At 56.8% G+C, this 20,978-nt stretch overlaps 5 protein-coding genes across 5 annotated transcripts; 3 read left to right on the plus strand and 2 right to left on the minus strand.

The window, feature by feature from the left end:
• Positions 1–1,317: 1,317 nt before the first annotated feature.
• Positions 1,318–4,051, plus strand: B0I36DRAFT_363689 (uncharacterized protein; the record flags this gene model as incomplete). The annotated part of the gene is made up of 2 exons (XM_046158854.1): positions 1,318–3,336; positions 3,392–4,051. The coding sequence occupies 2 exons, from the start codon at positions 1,318–1,320 to the stop codon at positions 4,049–4,051; spliced, it is 2,679 nt and encodes an 892-aa protein (XP_046011388.1).
• Positions 4,052–5,847: 1,796 nt separating this feature from the next.
• B0I36DRAFT_374723 (uncharacterized protein) lies at positions 5,848–6,627 on the plus strand (the record flags this gene model as incomplete). Its single annotated transcript, XM_046160304.1, has 1 exon — positions 5,848–6,627. One exon carries the CDS (start codon positions 5,848–5,850, stop codon positions 6,625–6,627), a length of 780 nt encoding a protein of 259 aa, XP_046011389.1.
• A 690-nt stretch (positions 6,628–7,317) lies between these two features.
• B0I36DRAFT_128372 (VID27 cytoplasmic protein-domain-containing protein) lies at positions 7,318–10,518 on the plus strand. The gene is made up of 2 exons (XM_046148160.1): positions 7,318–7,572; positions 7,651–10,518. Exons 1-2 carry the CDS (start codon positions 7,554–7,556, stop codon positions 10,128–10,130), a joined length of 2,499 nt encoding a protein of 832 aa, XP_046011390.1. The 5' UTR covers positions 7,318–7,553; the 3' UTR covers positions 10,131–10,518.
• A 388-nt stretch (positions 10,519–10,906) lies between these two features.
• B0I36DRAFT_374725 (glycosyltransferase family 20 protein) lies at positions 10,907–12,496 on the minus strand (the record flags this gene model as incomplete). Its single annotated transcript, XM_046160305.1, has 2 exons — positions 10,907–11,002; positions 11,030–12,496. 2 exons carry the CDS (start codon positions 12,494–12,496, stop codon positions 10,907–10,909), a joined length of 1,563 nt encoding a protein of 520 aa, XP_046011391.1.
• Positions 12,497–13,573: 1,077 nt separating this feature from the next.
• B0I36DRAFT_431977 (uncharacterized protein) lies at positions 13,574–19,992 on the minus strand. Its single transcript, XM_046162605.1, has 5 exons — positions 19,750–19,992; positions 19,452–19,545; positions 16,733–19,381; positions 15,915–16,678; positions 13,574–15,861 (listed from the first exon to the last, which is right to left on the minus strand). Exons 1-5 carry the CDS (start codon positions 19,926–19,928, stop codon positions 13,899–13,901), a joined length of 5,649 nt encoding a protein of 1,882 aa, XP_046011392.1. The 5' UTR covers positions 19,929–19,992; the 3' UTR covers positions 13,574–13,898.
• Between the last annotated feature and the right edge of the window lie 986 nt (positions 19,993–20,978).

Raw genomic sequence — 20,978 nt, forward strand, 5'->3', positions numbered from 1 at the left:
GCCAGGTTAGCTTGCAGCTAAAGCAGGGCATGGCACTAGGGGATTGGTGCGGTGTGGTGGAGGGTTGACTCTGTTCAATTGACAGTCGTCTGCGAGTGACGCAACGCCTCCACCCGCGAGGCAACGGGATCGCACCCGAACAAAGCGAGCACATGTCTAGTCTGTCAAATGAGTTCGGCCTCCGCTAAACTAACGGCTGCATCGACTGGGCGGGGAGAGCAGCAAAAGCCCCGAAGATAGCACAGGACAGAGGCTGCCCAGGATTGGCATGCCCAGACTGGAATTTTCTCGCTCTGGGAGCTGTGCATTCGTGCATTGAGGCCGATATAAATGCATTGTCGATGATGCCCAAAGATGCTCGTCCCTGATAAACCTTGATGGCGTCAACTGTGACGACCTGGTCGCGGTCTACTGGCGCCTCGTTGAAGTCAGTGGACAGCCGACCTGATCTGCACAAACTGGCGGTGGCTGGGCAGTAGGAGCATCATTGCTTCCTCCGCAGTACTCACTCAAGGGCGATCTTGCAGGGTGCCATGTCGACAAACCGTGGCTGTCTTGTGTCGTCGTGGGATACCCCTGGAGGCATGGACTGCTTGCCTGCCTGCCTTGTCTCCTTGAAGGTCCGTCCGTCCCTCGCTCGCGGACGGAGAGGATGCCGGCGGGTGGGAGGTGCCCAGCCCGCTCGAGGCGCGAGGGCTGCTCGCATTGGCTGCGCTAGAGGCCCTTGGGGGTTGCTGGTGCAGGGCGGGCCCGTTGGCCCAGGCACGGGCGCGGTGATTGCTCAGAGTGTGGCTGACTCGCCCTGGGGCCCAGGCTTCCTGCTGCCAACTTTGTCGCCCGTTGCGCCAGCTCATTTCACCCGCCCCGTCCACGCTTCCACGGGCCACCCTCCAGACTCGCCTGGCTCGACTCGTCCCTCCCCGTCCCCAGTCCAGTCCTGCCTGCACCACCACGCCTGTCCGACGACAAAGGCCTCGGGCTTCCTCGACCGCTTCCTCTCGCCGCTCAATTGCACCGACGCCTGCCGCCTGCTGCCTCCTGTGACGGCCTGCTTTCTCTGCTCGCTCTCCATAGCCGATATCTGCATCTTTCCGCGCTTGCCCCTGGCTGTTCGCGCCTGTGCCCGAGACGCACGCCTCGCGACGGCACTCGATACATCCAACAACCGCCGGAGACTTCGGGCAACGCACCTGGGTCGACATCGCCTCAGAACGGCCGCTTGTCAATTCTAGCAGGAACTTCGACGCTTCCCGGCTACTTCGGTCTGGTCCACACCTGACCCTGCCGAGACCAGCGCTACGGGCTTCCAAATAGACGATGCCATCCTTTGTCAACGACGACAACTCTCCCGTTCACGCCTACAATGCCGGTCTTGTCCACCTAGACAACAGTCATCACGAGTACGACGACGAGCCCCGGGACGACGCTTACGTGGCCCACAAGCCATTCTCCTCATCTCTCGGCCACAGCTTTGATCGCGAACAGCCAACGCATGAGTCCTTCGACGACAACTCATCGACTGATTCTTCCACTCGCCAACCGCATATGACTGGCGACTATCCACAAGCGCTTCCGAACGGGGCTCAGTCCTCTCGCACGCGTGGCGCCATGCCAATGAATGGCGATGCTGGCCATTTGGTGAAGCCTGCCGTCGAGGGCGGCCACTCTAGTCCTGTCAGCGCCCCTCCACCCATACCCTCGCAGGGCCAGTCCTCCGGACGGACCTACCCAGAGTTCAGTCACCTCAGAAACGCAGGACCTCCGCCGGTACCACGCGACGATATTCAGCAGAATGGTCCGGTTTCCCAAAGTTGGTCCCCGGCAGCACCAACCCACGCACCTCCACCAGTACCGACTACGAGCATTCATGGGCCATCCGTCTCTCCTGCACCTCCTACGCCCGGGGGAAGTCTGAAGCACCGCCACACGTTGGAAGTTCCCCGCCCTCAGCCAGGTCGCTCGTCGCTCTCCAAGGACACCAACGTGGACTCGGTGGCTTATGCCAGTGGGCGCTTTTCGCCGACTGTTGGCAATGGGCCCGGAGTTGGTGCGCGGCGAACATCATTGAGCCTTGCACGCCGCAACACCCGCTCCGTCCATTCGGAAGTGCCTCGCGAGGACGTGATTCCGGACGACGAGGCAAGTAGGTGGGCAGAAGCATACCGCCAGAAGCGGGCCAAGCGCCGGAGGAAGGAGGAGGAGGAGGAGGATAAGGTCCTCGTCGGCACCAAGGTCGACGAGAGCCATGCGAACTTTACCACAGCATACAATATGTTAACAGGAATCCGTGTCTCTGTCTCTCGGACGAACGCCAAGCTTGACCGGCCCTTAACCGATGCCGACTTCGAAACTAAGCAGAAATCGACGTTTGACATAACCGGCAACGAGCTTGTGCCGTCGGCAAAGTACGACTTCAAGTTCAAGGACTACGCCCCCTGGGTTTTCCGCCATCTTCGGGCGCTCTTCCGTCTCGATCCCGCAGATTACCTGATATCCTTGACCGGCAAATACATCCTCTCCGAACTCGGATCTCCTGGCAAAAGTGGCAGCTTTTTCTACTTCTCGAGAGATTACAAGTACATCATCAAGACTATCCATCATGGCGAACACAAGTTTTTGCGGAAAATCCTCAAGGACTATTACAACCATGTTACCGACAACCCGAATACCTTGTTATCACAATTTTACGGACTGCACCGCGTCAAGACTCCATACGGCCGGAAGATTCATTTCGTCGTAATGAACAACCTCTTTCCGCCACACCGGGACATCCACACGACCTTCGACCTCAAAGGCTCCTCGGTTGGGCGCGACTACAAGGAGGAAGACCTGGAGAAGAACCCTCGGGCCACCTTGAAGGATCTCAACTGGCTGCGCCGGAAGCGCCATTTGGAGCTCGGCCTTCAGAAGAAGCACCTCTTTGTGCAACAATTAGAGCGCGATGTTCGACTCATGCAGAAGCTTGGGATCATGGACTACTCCCTCTTGATTGGGATCCATGATCTCCGCAAGGGCAACGAGGAGAATCTGCGAGAGAAGACGTTGCAAGTGTTCCAACCCGGTGGTGATAGTGCCGCGGATGACCCTTCTCAAGTACTCATGCGCACCCCCTCGAAGCTTGAGAACGCGCGCAAGGCAAAAGAGCTGCGGCAGATGATCAAGGCCGAGCGACCCGTGCCGGTGGGCGAAACAATGAACAAGATGCCTGATATTCTGGAGACGACGCATACACGCGGGCTCTTCTATTCAGATGATGGCGGAATCCGGGCGACCCACGAAGACGGCCAGCCAGGCGAGGAAATCTACTACCTCGGAATCATTGACTGCCTCACACACGTAAGTAATTCCTCAAGTCACTGAACCAGTCACGCAACTAACATAGCTCTGGTAGTACGGAATTATCAAGAAGTTTGAGCACTTCTGGAAAGGCTTGTCCCACGACAGGACTCAGATCTCGGCTCGCCCACCCCACGAGTATGGTGAGCGGTTCCTCAACTTCATGACTGGCATTACCATGTCACCCGAGGAGGCGGCTCGGGATGCGCATGATCGAGAGGCTGCCGCGGCCATGGCCAGCTCTGCAGCCGGGCCATATATTCCATCGGAACCAAACTATCTCCCACCTGCACCACCGGAAATGCGCAGTCCCGGCTCGCCGGAGCCCAATCCTGTTGTTGAGAAAGCCTTGCTGGTTGCGTCCAGAACAGACAAGGATGCAGACAAAGAAGGACATGTTCCCGACCGCAAAATCACGACCAGTATACCGCCACCGGGCCGTACGAACTCGAACACGATATTACCAGTAGTCGAGGAAAGTGCCGAGGCCAGCTCAATTGGAGGGCGACCATTCACGCCACGAGAGCGAGCAGATGGATACACGGATCTTGCCCCAGGCGGCTTTGGTGGCAGAGGCCCGCCAACACCGCCGAAATCAAGCTATATCGACACAGTGCCTGGCAGAGCTCGAAGTGGCAGTGGCAGTGGCAGCTTTCACGGCAAACTCGTAGACCGCACGAGTCTCGACAAGGCTTTGCCGCCATTACCCAGATGATGACAAGGAGGCCGCACCGACACCGCTCTATTGGACCGTCTCCCAGGACTTGATTTGGATGCACGCCTACCACATTTCGATCGACGACGCACAATATCGCAAAAAAGTGGCAACTCCAGGTCACTTTGTTATACCACAGTACCTTTTCTTTTGTATGACATGAACCATTTCCTTGTCTTCCCGGCGGAATGCGTAAAAGGCTCTGTTATCACTCATCGCATATTTTTTTGTTTTACGCTGCCCGTCTTTGCGCTCCTGCCTAATGATGCTGCCTGCGCCTCTGGTTTCTGCGCTTCTCCTTTTCCTGATGTGTCGTATGTTGTTGGAAGCATCGCATCCCTGCTTAGAAAGACACAGAGAATCATGATACCATGGACGATTCGAGCTTCCCTATCCTTGTTCTTGATAAACGCAGAGAGAATGGCATATAGAGAGAGACATGACTGCAGTCGAAGGAAATTCAAGATAATTCTTACACGTGCATCGAGACCACGTCCGCTGATTGTGCACGTCTGCTTTCACTGCTTGCTTTGATCTTGTTGACCACGGTTGTTAGATGGTTCTCTACCAAGACATCGTGTCCGTCTCATCGCATAGTCTGTCCAGCAGCCCCCAATCAGTCGTTGAAGCGAGATGAGGAAGGTAAAGCACTTCTTTGAAAACCAGAGAGAGATCTCTGGTTGCGCGACAATCCCATTTCGGGAAGCCAACGACGGCGTGATTGGCTGGCGCGCCACAGCAGCATTAGCGCGGGAATTAGTGAACTCTGCTCAGGGAAAGAGAAGGGGGTTCCCGCTTGGAGGCCGTCCCCCTTCTCTCTGAGTGGCGGAGGGAGGGCCTAGAAGCAAAAGGTCCCCCGGGCCCACGTGCAGGCAGACAGGAGCACATACGGGCGGGAGGAGGGACACGCGGCGCACGCGGAGGCACATGCAGGATGCGCTCTTTCTTGACGATGACGTCTTTCTAATTACGTTGTCGGGTCATCCCGTCCGCCCGCCCGCCCGCATGTCGTCGTCGCCTGTGTTTTCTGGAGCCGACGATGACCGAGACCGAAGGAGGGAGAAGCAGCACCTGGAGGAGGGGTTTGGGGCACACAGGAATGGCGCACGATAAGAGACGCGAGTGGTTTTGCGGGAGGGCATGAGTTGCATGTCCCGTGGGACTTCCGACTTGCCTTTTGGAGAGCCGCGTTGCTCGTTTGGCGTATATAACCCTTTTCCCTTCATTCCTGCCCGATACTTAGCATTTTGACAAAAGACATCCCAACCATTTCCAAGCCATTTCAAAACTGTGAAGTTTTGTTCCACTTTCCTCGAACGTTATCTACATACCCTGCCTGCCCAACTCACTTGTACGGAGAGGCCCGAGACTCCAACCCACTCTGGAGACAGTGATATCATAGCCGTCATCGACTCTCTCTCACCCCAGGCACTCAACAGAGCTCCAGCTAGACTGCGTATCCCGCACACCCCGGTGCTGGATCGATCGACACAGTGTAGGGATATAAACCCAGCCATCTTGCGCTTTTATATAGTGCACTCAGCAAGAAAATGGCTGATAGTAGCTGCCGCGTCCCCGTTTCTGTCTCGGACGTACACACGAAAGCCTCTCTGATCAAACATCTCCCCTTTGAGCGTGAGAGTGGTGAAGCAAAGCCACTAGGCAGTCAGAAGCACACGCAAGAATCTGCAATAGCAAGCACAACGCCAGTACTGCCTGATAGCGCCAACTCGGGACCAAAAACGGCGAAGACGACAACATCGACATCGACGGAAACCACAAGCAGCTAAGCCGCCATGGATTTCAAGTGTGCCCTCGTCACCGGTGGAGCCGGCGGCATCGGCCGCGCCTTGTCCGAGTACTTCATCAGCAAGAACATCAAGGTCATCATCGTGGGCCGCACGGAGTCCAAGCTGCAGGCCACGGCCAAGGAGATTGGCGCGGCGGCATACTACGTCCTCGACACGGGCTCGACCAAGGACATCCCCGGGTTCGTCGCGCAGGTGACCAAGGACCACCCGGAGATCGACTGCCTCGTCAACAACGCGGGCATCCAGCGGCCCCTGCAGGTCACAAAGGACGACGCCGCCGACTTCCTCGCGCGCGCAGACCAGGAGCTCGACGTCAACGTCCGGGGGCCGATGCACCTCAGCCTGCACTTCCTGCCGCACCTAAGGCAGAAGGGCCGAGACGGCGCGTGCATCATGAACGTGAGCAGCGGGCTGGGCTTCGTGCCGTTCAGCATCATCAACCCCGTGTATAACGGCACCAAGGCGTGGGTGCACTTCTGGTCGCTCAACCTGCGCACGCAGCTCGCGCGCGACACGCAGATCAGGGTGGTCGAGATTGTGCCGCCCATGGTGGAGTCGGACCTGCACCGTGAGCGCGAGGACCCGGACGACAACAAGAAGAAGAACAACCCCATGGCGATGACGATGGACGAGTTTATGAAGGATGTGACGCGGGGGCTCGAGGCCGGGGAGACGACGATCGGGGCGGGCATGGCGGCGGGCATGGTGGACAAGTGGAACGATACGTTTGGCGACCACTATGCCAAGGCGGCTAAGGATTGGTGAGGGCCTGTGACTGAAGGATGGGATAGATGGTTTGGGTGAGGCAGATGCGAAGTATACGCGCGCCGTGAGATTCCAGCATGTAGTTTCGGTCAGCGTCTTTGTAGTGATTTATTCATTTGGATATATTGTTGCGTGCGACCTATGTGACCTTCAAATGCACCGGTACCTGTATCATGTGAACATTGCGGATGGAGTCACACATACCTCATGTCTTCACAAAGTTGCAATATGAACGGGCCAAACATCCAAGCACGCCTCTTAGAGCAACCAGTCCCAGTCTCGTGTTGTTGGCATAGCCGAGGATGAAAGTGGGAGTCGCAAATTCTGGCTCATTACTTGCCCCCCTCATCTACTTGTGCGCTGCGGCCATCCTAGTTGTGACAGACCTATCGTCGCTTTGACCACCCAGTTGAGGTTGGGATTGGATAAGGCCACCATGTGGTGATGTTCATTGTTCGTTCATCACGGCTGCAGATTACCTAGGTAATTAGCATCGTCTAGTAGAGTCTCTGTGACTCCACTCACGACAGAGCCAGAGTGGGGCGCCAGGCTGCCCAGAGACATGTCTTGGCAGAGAGCGATGGCAGGTGACCCCGCCACTGATTGTTGCCCCTCATGACGGCCCCAGCGCTCGACTATGTTTTTGTTATGACGCACCGAGCAAAGTGAGCTGCACACCACCACCAGCCAAGCTTTTGCCCCTAATTCACCCGCCCGCCTTGCCTGCCTGCCTTGGTGCTGCCTTGCCGGGCTCGAGACTCTGTCCGCCAGAGGTGCACAGCTGTGTTGACTTTGTCCTCCGCACAACCTTTGAGCAGGCGCCCGCGTCCGCCATCGCGACTGCACCACCAACTCCGCAAACCATATCCCTCAGAGATTGAGCGTGCGCGTCCAGACGGAGGAATACAGTCCTCCCACACGCCAAGATGTTCATGCTCAAGAATGGTAAGCTACGCCCGTCCCGCCCATTTCTTCCCACGTACGTCTCGCTTCATGTCCTCATTACTGACTTCTATCACTCAGTCGGCAAGCTCCTCTTCGGCGGCAGTGGCAATCAGGAGTCCATGATCGAGCTGCCACAGGGCCAGCTCTACCTCGTCCGACCGCTCTCTCCCAAGGGCTACTCCGAGCTCATCTTCAAAGACGCCACTGCCCGCATCCGCCGAACTGCCCAGGAGTACCAATACCAATTAGTCGTCCAGCGAGTCTACGAGGAAGGCGAGGCCGAGCTTCTGGCTGAGGAGGAAGGCGAAGATGCCGCGCTCGATGCTCTTGCCGCCGCCGAGCGTGATGAGAAGACGTTCCTTCTAGACGAGGCCCTGCACTTCCGCGTGGAGAGCAGGCCCGGCTCAGAAAAGGTCCTGGCATGGAAGGACCTCAGCGGCGATATCGGCGACGTGTACGAGTTCGTCTGCGAGCCGTCCGTGCAGTCGATGCAAGTCGAGGCCTTTGAGCGTATCGCCAGGCAGTGCCAGTACGAACGCAAGTACCGCAAAGTGTACTCGACCGCAACCGAGGAGGACCTCAGGCAATTCGTCTTTGACCACGAAGATCCCATCCCGCAAGCGAGCCCGATCCACAGCCCGACCCTTGCGCGCTCGATAGAATCGTCCGACGCCATGTTCCAGCTCAGAAATGAAGCCAACACAAGTGCGAAGCGCGAGGCACCACTAGCGGCACCGGCTGTCGTAGTAGAGAAGCCTGAAGACGAAGCTGAGGAAGCCGAGGCGAAACAAGTTACAGCTCCCCGAGATCATGCGCCGCCCGCGACAGCAGCTGCGCAGCCCGAGCCACAAGAGATCTTGAGCATGGAGATTGCCGAGCTCCACTTCTACGACTTTCCTTCGGGATCATTCGTGCTGCAGGACTCATCTGTCACTGCCCAGGTTTCCGACCTTGGGAACTGGCAGTACTGGCTGCAGGTTGCGAGTAAGGACCGCGACTGGCTCGGCATCCCCGTCATTGCGGACATCAATCCCGTCTTCAACTTCGAGTTTCTCTCGTTCATCTTCAACCAGTTTACCGAGGACGGTTCCGCATACTCGTGGCTTCTGCGCTTCCGGGACCAGAAGACTCTGGAGAGATTCCAAGAGGGTCTTATGCGCGCGTTGTGGGAGCAGCTGAACGAGCAGAAGTGGCTCAAGGTGAAGGAGCAGGAGCGCGAGTACATTCTTGATGCTTTTGAGGATCTCAAGATGGACGACGCGCCTCCCATCGAGGAGGAAGAGGAAGAGGAAGAGTATGACGTTGAGGAGAACGATGACGACGCGCAAAGGAGCGAACGTTACGACACAGACGAGGAAGAGGACGATGTTGAGACACAACCCCGAGATCCGAGCAACACAAACTCGCAGCTGGCCGTCGGCTACAAGTACGACCGCTCGTTTGTTGTTAGAGGGTCCAAGATCGGTGTGTTCAAACACACTGCCAACAACAACCTCGAGTTTTCTACAAATATCTCCAAGGTTGAGACACCCGGTGGCAAGCTTTTCAGTCCCAAGAAGGTCATGCTCCATAACGAGGACAGGAATATGATTCTTCAGAACGAGGCGGACCCCAACAAACTCTACCGCATGGACCTGGAGCATGGCAAGGTCGTCGATGAGTGGAACGTCCATGATGACATTCCCGTCGTCACGTTTGCTCCCGATAAAAAATTCGCCCAGATGACCCACGAGCCGACCTTTTTGGGCATATCGCACAACTCGCTCTTCCGGGTCGACCCTAGACAATCAGGCAACAAGATGGTCGACTCGCAACTCAAGCAATATGCCTCCAAGAACGACTTCTCAGCCATCTCAACCACGGAAAAGGGTTATGTCGCGGTCGCGTCCAACAAGGGCGACATTAGACTTTTTGACAGACTCGGCATCAACGCCAAGACCAATATCCCCGCACTGGGTGAACCGATTATCGGCCTGGACGTCTCGGCTGACGGACGCTACGTGTTGGCCACATGCCGAACTTATCTCCTGCTCATCGACGCTCTGCAGAAGACTGGCAAGAACGAGGGAAAGCTCGGTTTCGAGCGGTCGTTCCCTGCTGACGCAAAGCCGCAACCCCGGCGTCTCGCACTGACGCCAGAGCACGTTGCCCAGTTCGCTTACGAGACAGGCAAACCCATCAGCTTCACGCCAGCTCGCTTCAACGCTGGCCAGTCCAATGAGGAGACATCCATCATTACTGCGACGGGCCCTTACATTGTCGACTGGAACATGAAGAAGGTGCTGCGCGGCGGAAAGGCACCGTATGTCATCAAGCGGTACACCGAGAACGTCAAGGCGGACGACTTCAAGTTCGGCACCGATCAGAACGTCATTGTCGCCCTGCCGAACGAAGTCAGCATGGTCGGCAAGCAGAACCTCAAGCGTCCGACACGGGAGAGCATTGCGGGCAACTTTCAGAGGCTGAGCACGCCCCGTCGGAGCTCGGGCAGGATCGGGACCACGGAAAGCGGGCGATACAAGCTTGGGAAGGACGAGGTGGTCAACTCCCCGTACTGAGGGGGGCACCCAGACAAGAGTGGAAGGCGATGATTCGGGTTGAGAACTTGGTTTCTGGGGGCGACTGTTGTTTCTTTTTCTTAGGCCAAATTCGTAGGGTTATTGGATCGGTGGTTGTGGCGGCCTAGATCCGAGCAGTTCCGCCGAGGGCGTTCTTTTGCTTTATGATACACACACTTTTTCACACTTTGCGCCACGGGCACAACGTTCCGTCGCACGCGTGATCCTTGTTTCTTCCGTATTTTGTCGCCTTGAAGCGCAATGGAATATTTCGTACTTCATGTCCTGACGATGTTGAATTGTGCCACTTGCGTCAGTTCATAGCCGTAGATAGCAATTCATGCACGAGCAGATGCGCTGGAAATAGAATGTCGTCAACCCTCGATCACGGGTACATTTAGTTTCCGAACCCTGGTAACGGATTTATCATAGAAGGGGCAATCAGCAGAAGAAGTCCTAGCAAATAAGTCGATTCTCAATTATACCACCAGAATGAATACCAATGTAATAAACGCCTTACTTTGTGAGTCAATGAGGTAAAAACAATGATGGAGAAAGGGCCTCGCAGTTGAGTCTCGGTACAAAAGAAAATGTGACCGATTCGGTCTTCCCCGTCTGCAGCGTGTCGGTTTCGAACCGGCTTAATCTCACTGGATCATTGCACTCCAGAGGAATGCTAGACGAGAGAGACTTCAACCCAAGACGTCCGAACAGAAGAATCCCCGCCCCGGACGGTTCGTTCCGCGTATCCACATTCATGCAACAACAAAAGCCGGCTATGATCCTAGCCGGGTGGCCTCCATCGCCTTGTTGACGGCGTCCTGGACAGCCTCGCCCGCTCCAGCCAAGGCGCCAGAGATGGAGCCTCTGGCCTGGTCGAAGTGAGTTTGGCCGGCGACATGGCCGTGTCCATCCTCCAGCGTGTTTCCGACCTTGAGCAGCTCCTTGACAAAAGTCTGTCCCCACCATGCCGAGGTGTACTTGAAGACGTACTTCTCCAGCTTCTTGTAGTTGAGCTGCCTCTGCTCGGCAGACATGGTGACGGCATCGTGGATGGCATTGGCCAGATCCTCAGTGTTCCAAGGGTTGACAATCAGGCTGCCGTTGAGAGACTGTGCCGCGCCAGTAAACTCTGACAGAATCATGACGCCGTGCCTCTCGCGCTGTGTGGCAATGTACTCGTACGAGACGAGGTTCATGCCGTCGCGCGTCGAGCTGACAAGGCAGACATCCGACACCGCGTAGAGCGCGCAGAGGTCGTCCGGGTTTACACTCTGGTGGAGGTAGTGGATGGGGTTGTACTCGACCGTGCCGAACTTGCCGTTGATGCGGCCGACAAGCTCATTAACGACGGCCCGCAGGTTCTGGTACTCTTCGACATCCTGCCGGGAGGGGACAGCCACCTGTACGAGGACAATCTTGCCACGCCACTCGGGATGTTCTGTCAGGAAGACCTCGAGAGCATGGAGCTTCTGAGGCACGCCCTTGATGTAGTCTAACCTGTCAACGCCAACAATGAGCTTCATGCCCTCAAACTTGCGCGACCAGAACGCGATCTTGTCCTGTACGTAGGGTTTCTGCAGCCCTTCGGTGAACTTCTCGGGGTCGATGCCAATAGGGAACGCCCCAACCGTGACGAAGCGGTTGTTGAAGACAATGCCCGTGGGCGTGGTCGTGGTTCCCAAGATGCGGGAGCAGGAGCTGAGGAAGTGGCGGGCGTAGTCGTAGGTGTGGAAACCGAGGAGGTCGCAGTGCAGGAGGCCCTCAAGCAGGGCCTCGCGGACGGGGAGGATACGGTAAATCTCGCTGCTGGGGAAAGGCGTGTGGAGGAAGTAGCCGATGCGGATGTTCTTCTTATCGCCGAGCTGGCTGCGCAGCATCTCGGGGAGGAGCATGAGGTGGTAGTCGTGAACCCAGACGAGGTCGCCATCTTGGAGGTCCTTGACAATGGCCTTTGCAAAGATCATGTTGACCTGCTTGTAAGCCTCCCAGGCGGACTCGTCAAACGTGATCTCGCCCGGGTGGTAGTGGAAGAGCGGCCAGAGTATCGAGTTGGAGAAGCCGTTGTAGTGGCGATCGGCGAGCTCGTTGTCAATGAAGATGGCCTGGGCATTGTATTTTTCCTTGAGCTGCTTCTGGACCGTCTCAATATCCGAGTCGGGCAGCTCCATGCCGGGCCAGCCGTACCACTGGAACTCTGTCGTCTTGCTGAGACCGCTGAGGCCGGTGACGAGGCCGCCCGAGGACATCTTGTAGGAGAAAGTGCCATCGTCCTCCTTTGAGATTGTGATGGGGAGGCGGTTGGAGATGAGGACGAGGCGCCGGTCGCCAGTTGACGACGCCTCAGTCTCGCCTGCAGGCGCCATCGTGGTGTGCGAGCAGGAGGTTGTCGGCTGAAGGGTTGAGCTAGGTATCACCGTCTCGGGCTGTGATGCCTTGGGCCTGGAGTAGCGAGTGCTGAGGCCTGAGGTCGCGAAGAGGGGTGCGGCTCTTGGGGGGTCCGCGGCTTGAAGAGGCTGAGGGAATGACCAGCTGGAAATGGGCTGAGCTTCCTGGAAGCTTCTGAGGAGGGCGAGAACGGGCGGCGGCAATGTTTAAGGTTGGCAGAGCTGTGGTGGAGCTTGTCGAGGCTATAGTGTCGCAGGTCGCGAGCAGTCGCAAAGTGGGAGGAAACGCGGGGCAGTCGCTACGAGCGACGACGGCATTACGTTTGCTCGGGGCCAGCTAGCGGGAGAGGGACGCTAGGCGGCCAACAATGCAGGCGGCCAAAAACAGGTTCTCGGCCAGACCTAGCTCGGGCTTCGCTGCCAGGCACGCTACACAGTATCAAGTAGCTTAGCCAGTCATTGGATTGTGTCGTGCCTGCGTAGACTTGAAGCGGTTGCGGGCACGGCCGGCACGGCCATCACGGGCGGATCGACGGCTAGGCCGCAACAAAAATAAAAACGCGCCAGGGCGGGCGGGCACTACGTAATAATTCCCAGTCGCCAGCGCACGATGGGCCAGGGATGCCGCGCGATAGGGCAAAGGTTGCTGCTGCCACCCGGCCGTGGGGCCGCCCCGCCGTGAACCAGACTGCAAGTGTGCGTTACCTTCCCTGCCGCCCCACCTGCCATCCTTGGGCACCTGCACCTGGCGCTCGTGCCTTCCAACGGCTTCGGCGACAATGCTGGAACCGCCCCGAACACTGGCTCCTCTCGAGCTCGGATCAAACGCCAAAAAGACATCATCGTGCTGTCATTTTCCATGCCTGGTGCTGCGCGCGATAGATTCTGGGTTTCGCGAGCTGCATCCTCAGAATCACTGGTGCCCAATTTGCTGCCAGCCCAACAGAAACTGCCACCCGTCCATGTCAGCTCCTTCGGTGTCATCCATCATCCATGGATGATGCCTCGCAACCGGCCCGGCACAGCCCCCACCCTTGCTCATGCCCGGATCAAATGGTCCTGACTGAGCCTTGCCCATCACGATACGCACCCATCCTGCCAGGCCACACGCTCGAGCATTGTCACCATAATTGCCCCACACGCGCAGTTCCTATTTCTCCAAGCCACAAACTTGCTATTCAAACAAAACATTACATGCATGCTCCAGTCAGTCAGTCACACACCCCTTGGTTGACAGCGCATGGCGGCATAGCCTCTGTCTCTCAAAGTACATTACCAACCACCCGGATCGTCCCGTTGCGCGTTGCCTTGCCATTCTGGCCCCGGTTTTCCATAAGGTATATTCGCTCACTCGCAAAGTCCTGACACGCATCTACCTTGCTCAAGACCACGAGCCTTTCCCCCCCATCGCCTTATTGAAGGTGTTCTTGACCCCGAAAAACGAAGATCGCGAAGGCCGTATCTCGGGTCTCTGTTGTGGAGAGCCCTGCTGTGGCTGCTGATATTGCTGTTGTGCTGGCGGGCTCGACGCGCCTTGCGTCACCTGCTGAGTCCACTGCTGCGATGCAGACACATACCCACTGCCGTCATACTGCTGTTGTTGTTGCTGTTGCTGATATGGCTGCTGATACTGCTGTTGCTGTTGCTGCTCACCATAATATCCATTGTGCGGCTGGTACCACTGCGTGTACTGGCCTTGCTGCTGGCCACCAGCCTGGGTGTTCTGGCCTGCATAGCCCGTGCCGTTGTATGCCGTGGTGTCTGGCTGATACGCCGAGAAGGGGCTGCCGCCATACTCTGTCCCGTCATACAGCGAAGATGTGGGTGGTGGACCTGCCGCTGCCGGCTGCTGATATGCATTGTACGTTTGTGCCGGCGCGGCCTCTTGGGGTTGGGCGCTGGGCTGAACTGGCGAGGCCACCTCATTCTCATATTCATAGTAGTATCCAGGCATGGGTGCAGCAGCTGGCTGGTTGGCGGGCGGCGGCGCCACCTCCGCATGCTGTGACGAAGGGGTCTCGGCCGGTACTTGAGAACTGCTGCTGTACCCATTGCTGGGAAGGGGCTGGCCAGTCGCACCAGAAGAAGTCTGCTCGTTCGCAACCTGCGGCTGCTTCCACGAGATGACTTCTGAGTCCTGCGCGCCCCAGTTTGGTGCTCGCTGTTGGCGGGCTTGCGGGTTTTCCTCTTGTGGTGGTGTCGCCTGTCTTGAAGACGTAAGCTGGTTATAGAGATGGATCTGGTGACCTAGAGCCTGGTCCAACTCCGCCGTCAGTGCCTCGGAATTGGGAATGGTCGAATTTGAGCCGTTGGTAGTCGAGTAGCCCTCGCGGTCTATAGGCTGCGATTGTGTAACCTGAGGTGGGAAGTAGGTCGGGACACTCTCCACGAAAGCAGCTCCATGCGCCATCTGCTCGTCCATTGGAGTCTTCCTTTCTGGTGCCCGTGCTGCCCCTTCTTGGCTGGACCCAGTCGATGGCGGAGACGAAATCACCACAGCACGAGCAGTCTCGACTTGTGGCGTTTCAACACCGGGGGTGTCAATTTCGGAGCCGGCAGCCTCGCCATCATAGTCGAGCTCCTGTTTGCTCGTCACGGCGCTTCGGACCACCCGTGTCACCTCGGTATTCCCAGAGTCCATGGCAGACTTGACGGCACCCAGCAAAACGGACAGCCGAGAAACAAGGATCTTGACGCACTCCCACTGCTCCCGATCCACCGCACCCTGGAGGGCATTCTCATGCCTCTTGCTCACATGGAGAATATCAGCCCCGTTGTCGAGTAGGAAATTAACTGTGTCGGTGTCTCCTCTCCAGGATGCGACGATCAGAGCAGTATCTCCATCGTTATCGGCGAGGTTGATATCGGCACCCGCATCGAGCAGAAGCTGCAGAGACGAGTTTGGCATGTACAAGGCTGCGTTGATCAGCGGTGTCGAGGTGTCGTAGCCACCAAACACGTTGACCGCAGCTTTGGCCTTGACGAGAAGTTCCAAAATCTCGCAATCACCCTGCTTGGCAGCAGCAACGATCGGCGGCGCGGCGTCACCAGAGCCGCTGTCCGGATTGGCGCCCTTCTCGAGCAGAAGCGCCACGATCTCGGTTCGGCTCGCCTCGCACGCCCCTTGAAGCGCCGTGCCAGCGGCAAAATTCTCATTCGTGGTACAGGCGTTCACATCTGCATTGTGCTTGAGCAGCTCTTCCACAATTTCGTAGTGACCCTCGGACGCAGCTATCTGGATTGCCCATCCATGAGGCGAGTTGGCGTCTGCGCCTGCTGCCAACAGCATCTGCAACAGTTCCATATTCGCGTCAAAGGCTGCGGCTGTGAGTGCATTTCCATATCTGCAATCGGTTAGTGTCAGGTAGGGGAAGTCTATGACGGTCGCAAGACTTACTCGGGGCCTGTGGCATTCGGGTCCACCTTGAATTCTTCTAGCAGTAACTTCACTGTGTCGGTCTTCTCGAGATCGGTAGCTTCATAAAGAGATCGCTCCAATGCTTCCTTCGAGACGTGGCAAGTCGCGTGCTTCCAGATTGCTTGCAGGACTTTTTCTTGAGGTTCGGAGCTTGTGGCAGCCAGGACGAAGCCCTCATCGCAGTTCAAGTTCTGACAATGTTCAAGAAGCACCATGACCACCTCCCAATTCCCTTCGACGGCAGCAGTGTCTATCGCCTGCTGGTAGAATTCTTGTGAGTGCTGGAAGTCCAGCAGCTTGTTGAAAACTTCAAGTCTTCCGGACCCGGCAGCAGTGACTAGAGCTTTGCTGAACTCTTCGGCTGGCAAACGGTCTGCATACTTTTCGATGAGGTACTGGAACATCGGGGGATCCGAGAGGCACGCTGCGTAGGGAAGCGGAGAGAGGTTATCGCTGTCATCGTTCTCCATATGTAAGGAGACGCCATGCTCGACCAGAAGCTCGACAGCTGCACGGTTTCCTGAGGATATTGCCGCGTTGACGACTGGGCCGATGTCAGCTCCCCATGCATTCGGGTTGGCGCCACGTATGATGAGCTTCTTCATGACCTCTATATGGCCACCAAAAGCAGCCATATGGAGTGGAGTCTGCTCTCGCTCTTCCGTAGCGTCATCGACGGGTGCGCCACGGTTGAGTAATTCCTCCACGATCCCTGGGCGACCTAGATGGGCAGCGAAATGCAGCTAAGAAGTTGCAAGTTAGAAGCATGCCAACAGGAATGCAGGGTCCGAACTCACCGGACTATTGAACAACTCATCGCGCTGCGTGATCTCTGCCTCATGTCCATTGCGAATCAAAGCTTCCACCAAGGCTCGGAAGCCAACAGCCGCCGCCACATGCAACCCCGTTAGTTTTGTGCGGTCAAAGTCGTCGAAGGTAGAGGTACTCTCGCAAAAGGCGATCATCCAGCGCCTTCGTATCCTGGAATCTGGTTTCCAGAAGTCGTGCTCGAGACTCAAGTCCTCCGCAATCTCGAGTGTCGCTTTACTGGCGTGGTGCAGCCAGTGCTTGACGGTGTACCACAAACTCCTGCTCCGCACCATGGTGACTTCAGGGTCTTCGTACTGATCCTCGCTCTGGTAAGTCTCGTATTCGTCCTCGCCAGACCAACTGGAGCCGCTTTCCACTGAAGCCGCATCATCTTCTGCATCGTCGTCGACCTGCTCAACCGCGCTCTGTTGATCGTGCTCGGCGTAAGCTTCCTCTTGCTGCACGCCGTCGTCAGCTTGCTCTTCGTGACCTACATCCTCTCCCTCGTTTGCTTCGCCATCTTCCTCCTCTTCATGACCGTCATTATCAACCGTGTCATCATCATTGTCCGAAGCCTCCTCCTCTGCAGCCGCTTCAGGTTCAGGATCCGGGAAATCAAAGCTCTCCTTCAAGTACTCAAAACAGCGCAGAGCCAGGACACCATGCTGCCACTTTGTTCCTTCTTCAGACAGTCCTAGGAGCTCGCTTGCGTTCTCGCGCAAGTGCGTCTTCACGACAATGTTCAGAAACGAGACTGTCGACTCGTCTCTGCTCGTCCGCTGCACTACCAGCAAAGGTTTGCACATTTCAATCAACCTGCGCAGCTCCGCCTTGTCGTGGTCGGTCGAGGCCAAGCCAGCGAGTACTTCTAGCTCAGACTCAGTTGGGTCTTCGTACGTGAGAACGAGCGCACGAAGCATTTCCTGGATCTTCTCCACGTCCAGATCATTCGGGGCAAACAACGTTTGCCAACTGCGGTTCAACAGTGTGTTGAGATCCTCCGGCATCTTCTCAAGCACTCTGCGGACCCGGAGATCACTCTCTTCCTTGGCGAGCACGCTAAGCTGGACGCAGGTTATGTCGATCCACTGTGTATTCTGTGCCCGCTTGCCAATCAAGCTGCTTGCGAAATAAGCCAGTGCCTGGTTGTAGTTTTTCTCGCTTCCCAGGGCAGAAATCTTCTTTCTGGCATGCTTGCGTAGCTCGAGCTGCACCTGGTTCTCGTATTTGCTGTCTTCCAGGTCTATCAGCCGCACTCCGCTGAAGTTCAGAGCTTGTTGAATCCCGTGAGCTTCCCTACTCGTGATCAGCCATCGCGTGCGAACATGTCTTGAGTCTCCACTCATAATGTTTTCGAGCTCGGCCGAGAGGAACCGCATGAGCTTGATAGTAGAATCGGCCTCAGGCGGTAGGACATGGAGGTTGTTGAGGACGAAATACACGCGACTGCCAATGAACTCGTCTGAGAGCATATCTTGAAGAGTCTGCCATAGATTTTCAATGGTGACCTGAGCCTGCTGTGATGTCGGCTGCTGTACCGGATTGTTGGCATCCGGCTTTGGTGCTTTCTTCTTGTTGAAGACCTTGGCGTACGCAGCAAGTGTTTCTTGCTGGCTGACGAGCTGTAAGACGATGGACTTGAGGACGTCTTCAGCAGTGCAGTAATCTGTCTGAGCGTCGCAAAAGAAGTACGCGAGCAGAATGGGGTCCTCGCCCGTGTTATCTTCCTCGTTCAATTGCATCGCCTTCTCAATTTCCTGGAGAGCGGCCATGGTTGCGTTGGTCTTGCCGCGACCTTCGCGGCCACGGATCCAGATGCAGTCTCCTGCGGCAAGCTTGGGTGCCTCATCTTCATCCTCCGCCGCCCGCGTAGTCTTGGGCCCTAGCCACTCCAGATACTCAGCTTCCTTGGGAATCCAGGACGAGGGGGCAAATGTTTGGGCAAGAGTTCTGCGTTTCTTCTGGACTTGTGCTCCGTCGAGCGCTTCTGTGATGCTCTTGATAAGGGCAGGGTCGACTTCGCGATTCGATTTGAAGCGGCCCTTGGCTGAAAGCTGCGCTCCTTGAATGACTTTTTTGAGGGGATCTCTGACAAACTGCAGCCACCTCTCATCCTTTGGGCTGTCAAATTTGACAAGGTCACGGTGGTTGCATGCCAAACCTCTGTTCTCGACTCCCTGGAGGATCGCAGATTCCCGTGTAACGAAGTCGGCAAATTGTTTCGGTATCGCAAACTTGACGACGGAGCTGAAGACGCTAGGGAGACCCGCCATCTTGGAGAAATCGGTCTGCTCTTGTTCGTAGAAACAAAGAAGCTCCACCTTGGGTGTGATCTTTGTGGTCAAGCGCATTAAATCATGGACGAGATCGCGAAGTTCTTCGTTGTCCTTTTCCATGAGGGTAAGCAGCTTCGATGCAGATGCCGCTCCTGCCTTCTCCGCCATGTATGCATACATGGCGGCAGCTTGTGCCACAGCAGTTCCACCAAACGGCGTGCCGAAGAAGATCCCGCCTGTTATGGCTTCAAAAATCTTGGGATACTTGTCTTTGCGAGTATCGGCCAGCACAATTGCTTTTGCAACTACTAGGCCACCCATCGAGTGCGCAATGAACACTATGGGTCTCCGAGGGTAGTTCTGTAAAGCGTCCAAGAATGTGAGCCAACAAGGTATTTGAACAAAGGACGATAGGAAAGCAGACACGAACCTTCCGGACGCTCCCGAGAGCGCCCAGCAGGCCATCGGCGATGTTGCCGATGGTCTGCTTGACCTTGAGTGCGCCAACCCAAGCGGACTCGTACCTGTATAGCAGGAAACGGGCCTTCGGGAAATCGCGCCGAAGGCCATTGCTGTCATTTATCCAGCTGAAAGACCCTTTGGTTGACTGCCAGCTCTGGTCTGGATGTGCGCCGAGACCTGGCACAAAGACGATACTGGGTGGTGGGCCATCGCGTCAGGATAAAATCTTCGGGGGTACTCATGAGCAGGAGAAAGGAAATGCTAACTCTACATCAGGAACAGTCGTCGTGTTCTCTGGCGGGTTGATCTCCTTGATACCTTGCTGGGCATCCTCGTATGTCTTCTTCTTGGGAGCCGGCACGCTATTGGCGGGCGCCTTGCGAGTGGCTGACCGCTGTAGCGTCCCAGAGCGTTGCACCGTGCCAGAGCGCTGAACCGTCGACATGTTGAAGCTGGTGGAGTTGAGCCTTAGCTCACAACTCCAACTTGAGGCTCGATAGATACAGAAGAAGATGAAGAAGCAATAAAGGTTGTCATCACAACGGAATGCTTATGGTCGCGCGTCCGGAGTAGACATGTCGACATGAGCTGGCCTGCCCTGCAACCCTGCACCTGAGACCCTCGAAACGGGCCGCCAGGGGTCTGTGGAAGCGCCATGCAAGCCACCCACCACCCGGAGCTTCACCACTCGACGGAAATGAGCTAGGGTTCGGCTCGTCTAAGCTGCGATGTGTCTAGGCCCGATCAGCCGCCGTCGTGTGGGGAGACGCGGGTGGGATTGGGCAAGTCTGACCCCTGCCTAGTGGGTTGACAGACGGGTGATGCTCTGTCATGGCTGCCTGCCTTTCTGGCCGCAAGTCAGCCAGAGCAGCTCGGTTTGCAGCTCGGACGGCGCAGGGCAACGGGACGCAAGAACGCAAGAACGCAAGTAGCGGGTACAGCAACCGCAGCAGCGGCAGCAGACTATTCCTGCGAGGCGGCAGCTTGGTCTGGTACGCGTAATCTGGTTGGGAAGCAGATGGGGAAGGGGGTCGTGATGGCGGCATCCAGCCGCGGCCCTCATTAAACGTGCTGACGGGACTAGGCAGGAAGGAGCAATGGTGCTTCATCTCTGGCAGGCGGGCCCTGCAAGTAAGCACGGCAGGCGGGGCATGGGGCATGCATTGTGCTCAGCTGGGTCGACAGGCGTCACAATCGCAGCAGTCGGGTGACAATGGTTAGAGTTTCCCGTTTGGCCCCCAGCCCTACCAGGCTAGTGCCCTTACTGATGCCTGTCTTTTGTCCTTAAAAAAGAAACAAAGGGGGCGAAGTCCACTGCAACCTTGGCACATGCGCCCTAACTCAGAGGCGTTCCCACACAACTGCGGGCCGCCTCGAGCCTGGTTGGTCGCTTCATACGACGATGCTGTGCGCTGGCTGGCTCCAACGGGGCCGGCCGCCACTAACAGACATGGCCGGGTCCTGGATTTGATCCCGTGAAGCCAATTTCAGAAGC

The sequence above is a fragment of the Microdochium trichocladiopsis genome (genome assembly GCF_020744255.1).
Source record: "Microdochium trichocladiopsis strain MPI-CAGE-CH-0230 chromosome Unknown B0I36scaffold_6, whole genome shotgun sequence".
NCBI lineage: Eukaryota > Fungi > Ascomycota > Sordariomycetes > Xylariales > Microdochiaceae > Microdochium > Microdochium trichocladiopsis.

What these genes read in the sequence shown, in the direction of transcription:
- B0I36DRAFT_431977 (XM_046162605.1), bottom strand. Translation starts at nt 19,928, where the DNA reads ATGTCGACGGTTCAGCGCTCTGGCACGGTGCAACGCTCTGGGACGCTA. An exon ending in ATGAGTTGTTCAATAGTCCG is followed by an intron (nt 16,679 to 16,732) that starts GTGAGTTCGGAC and finishes GCAACTTCTTAG; the next exon opens with CTGCATTTCGCTGCCCATCT. An exon ending in CCGAATGCCACAGGCCCCGA is followed by an intron (nt 15,862 to 15,914) that starts GTAAGTCTTGCG and finishes AACCGATTGCAG; the next exon opens with ATATGGAAATGCACTCACAG.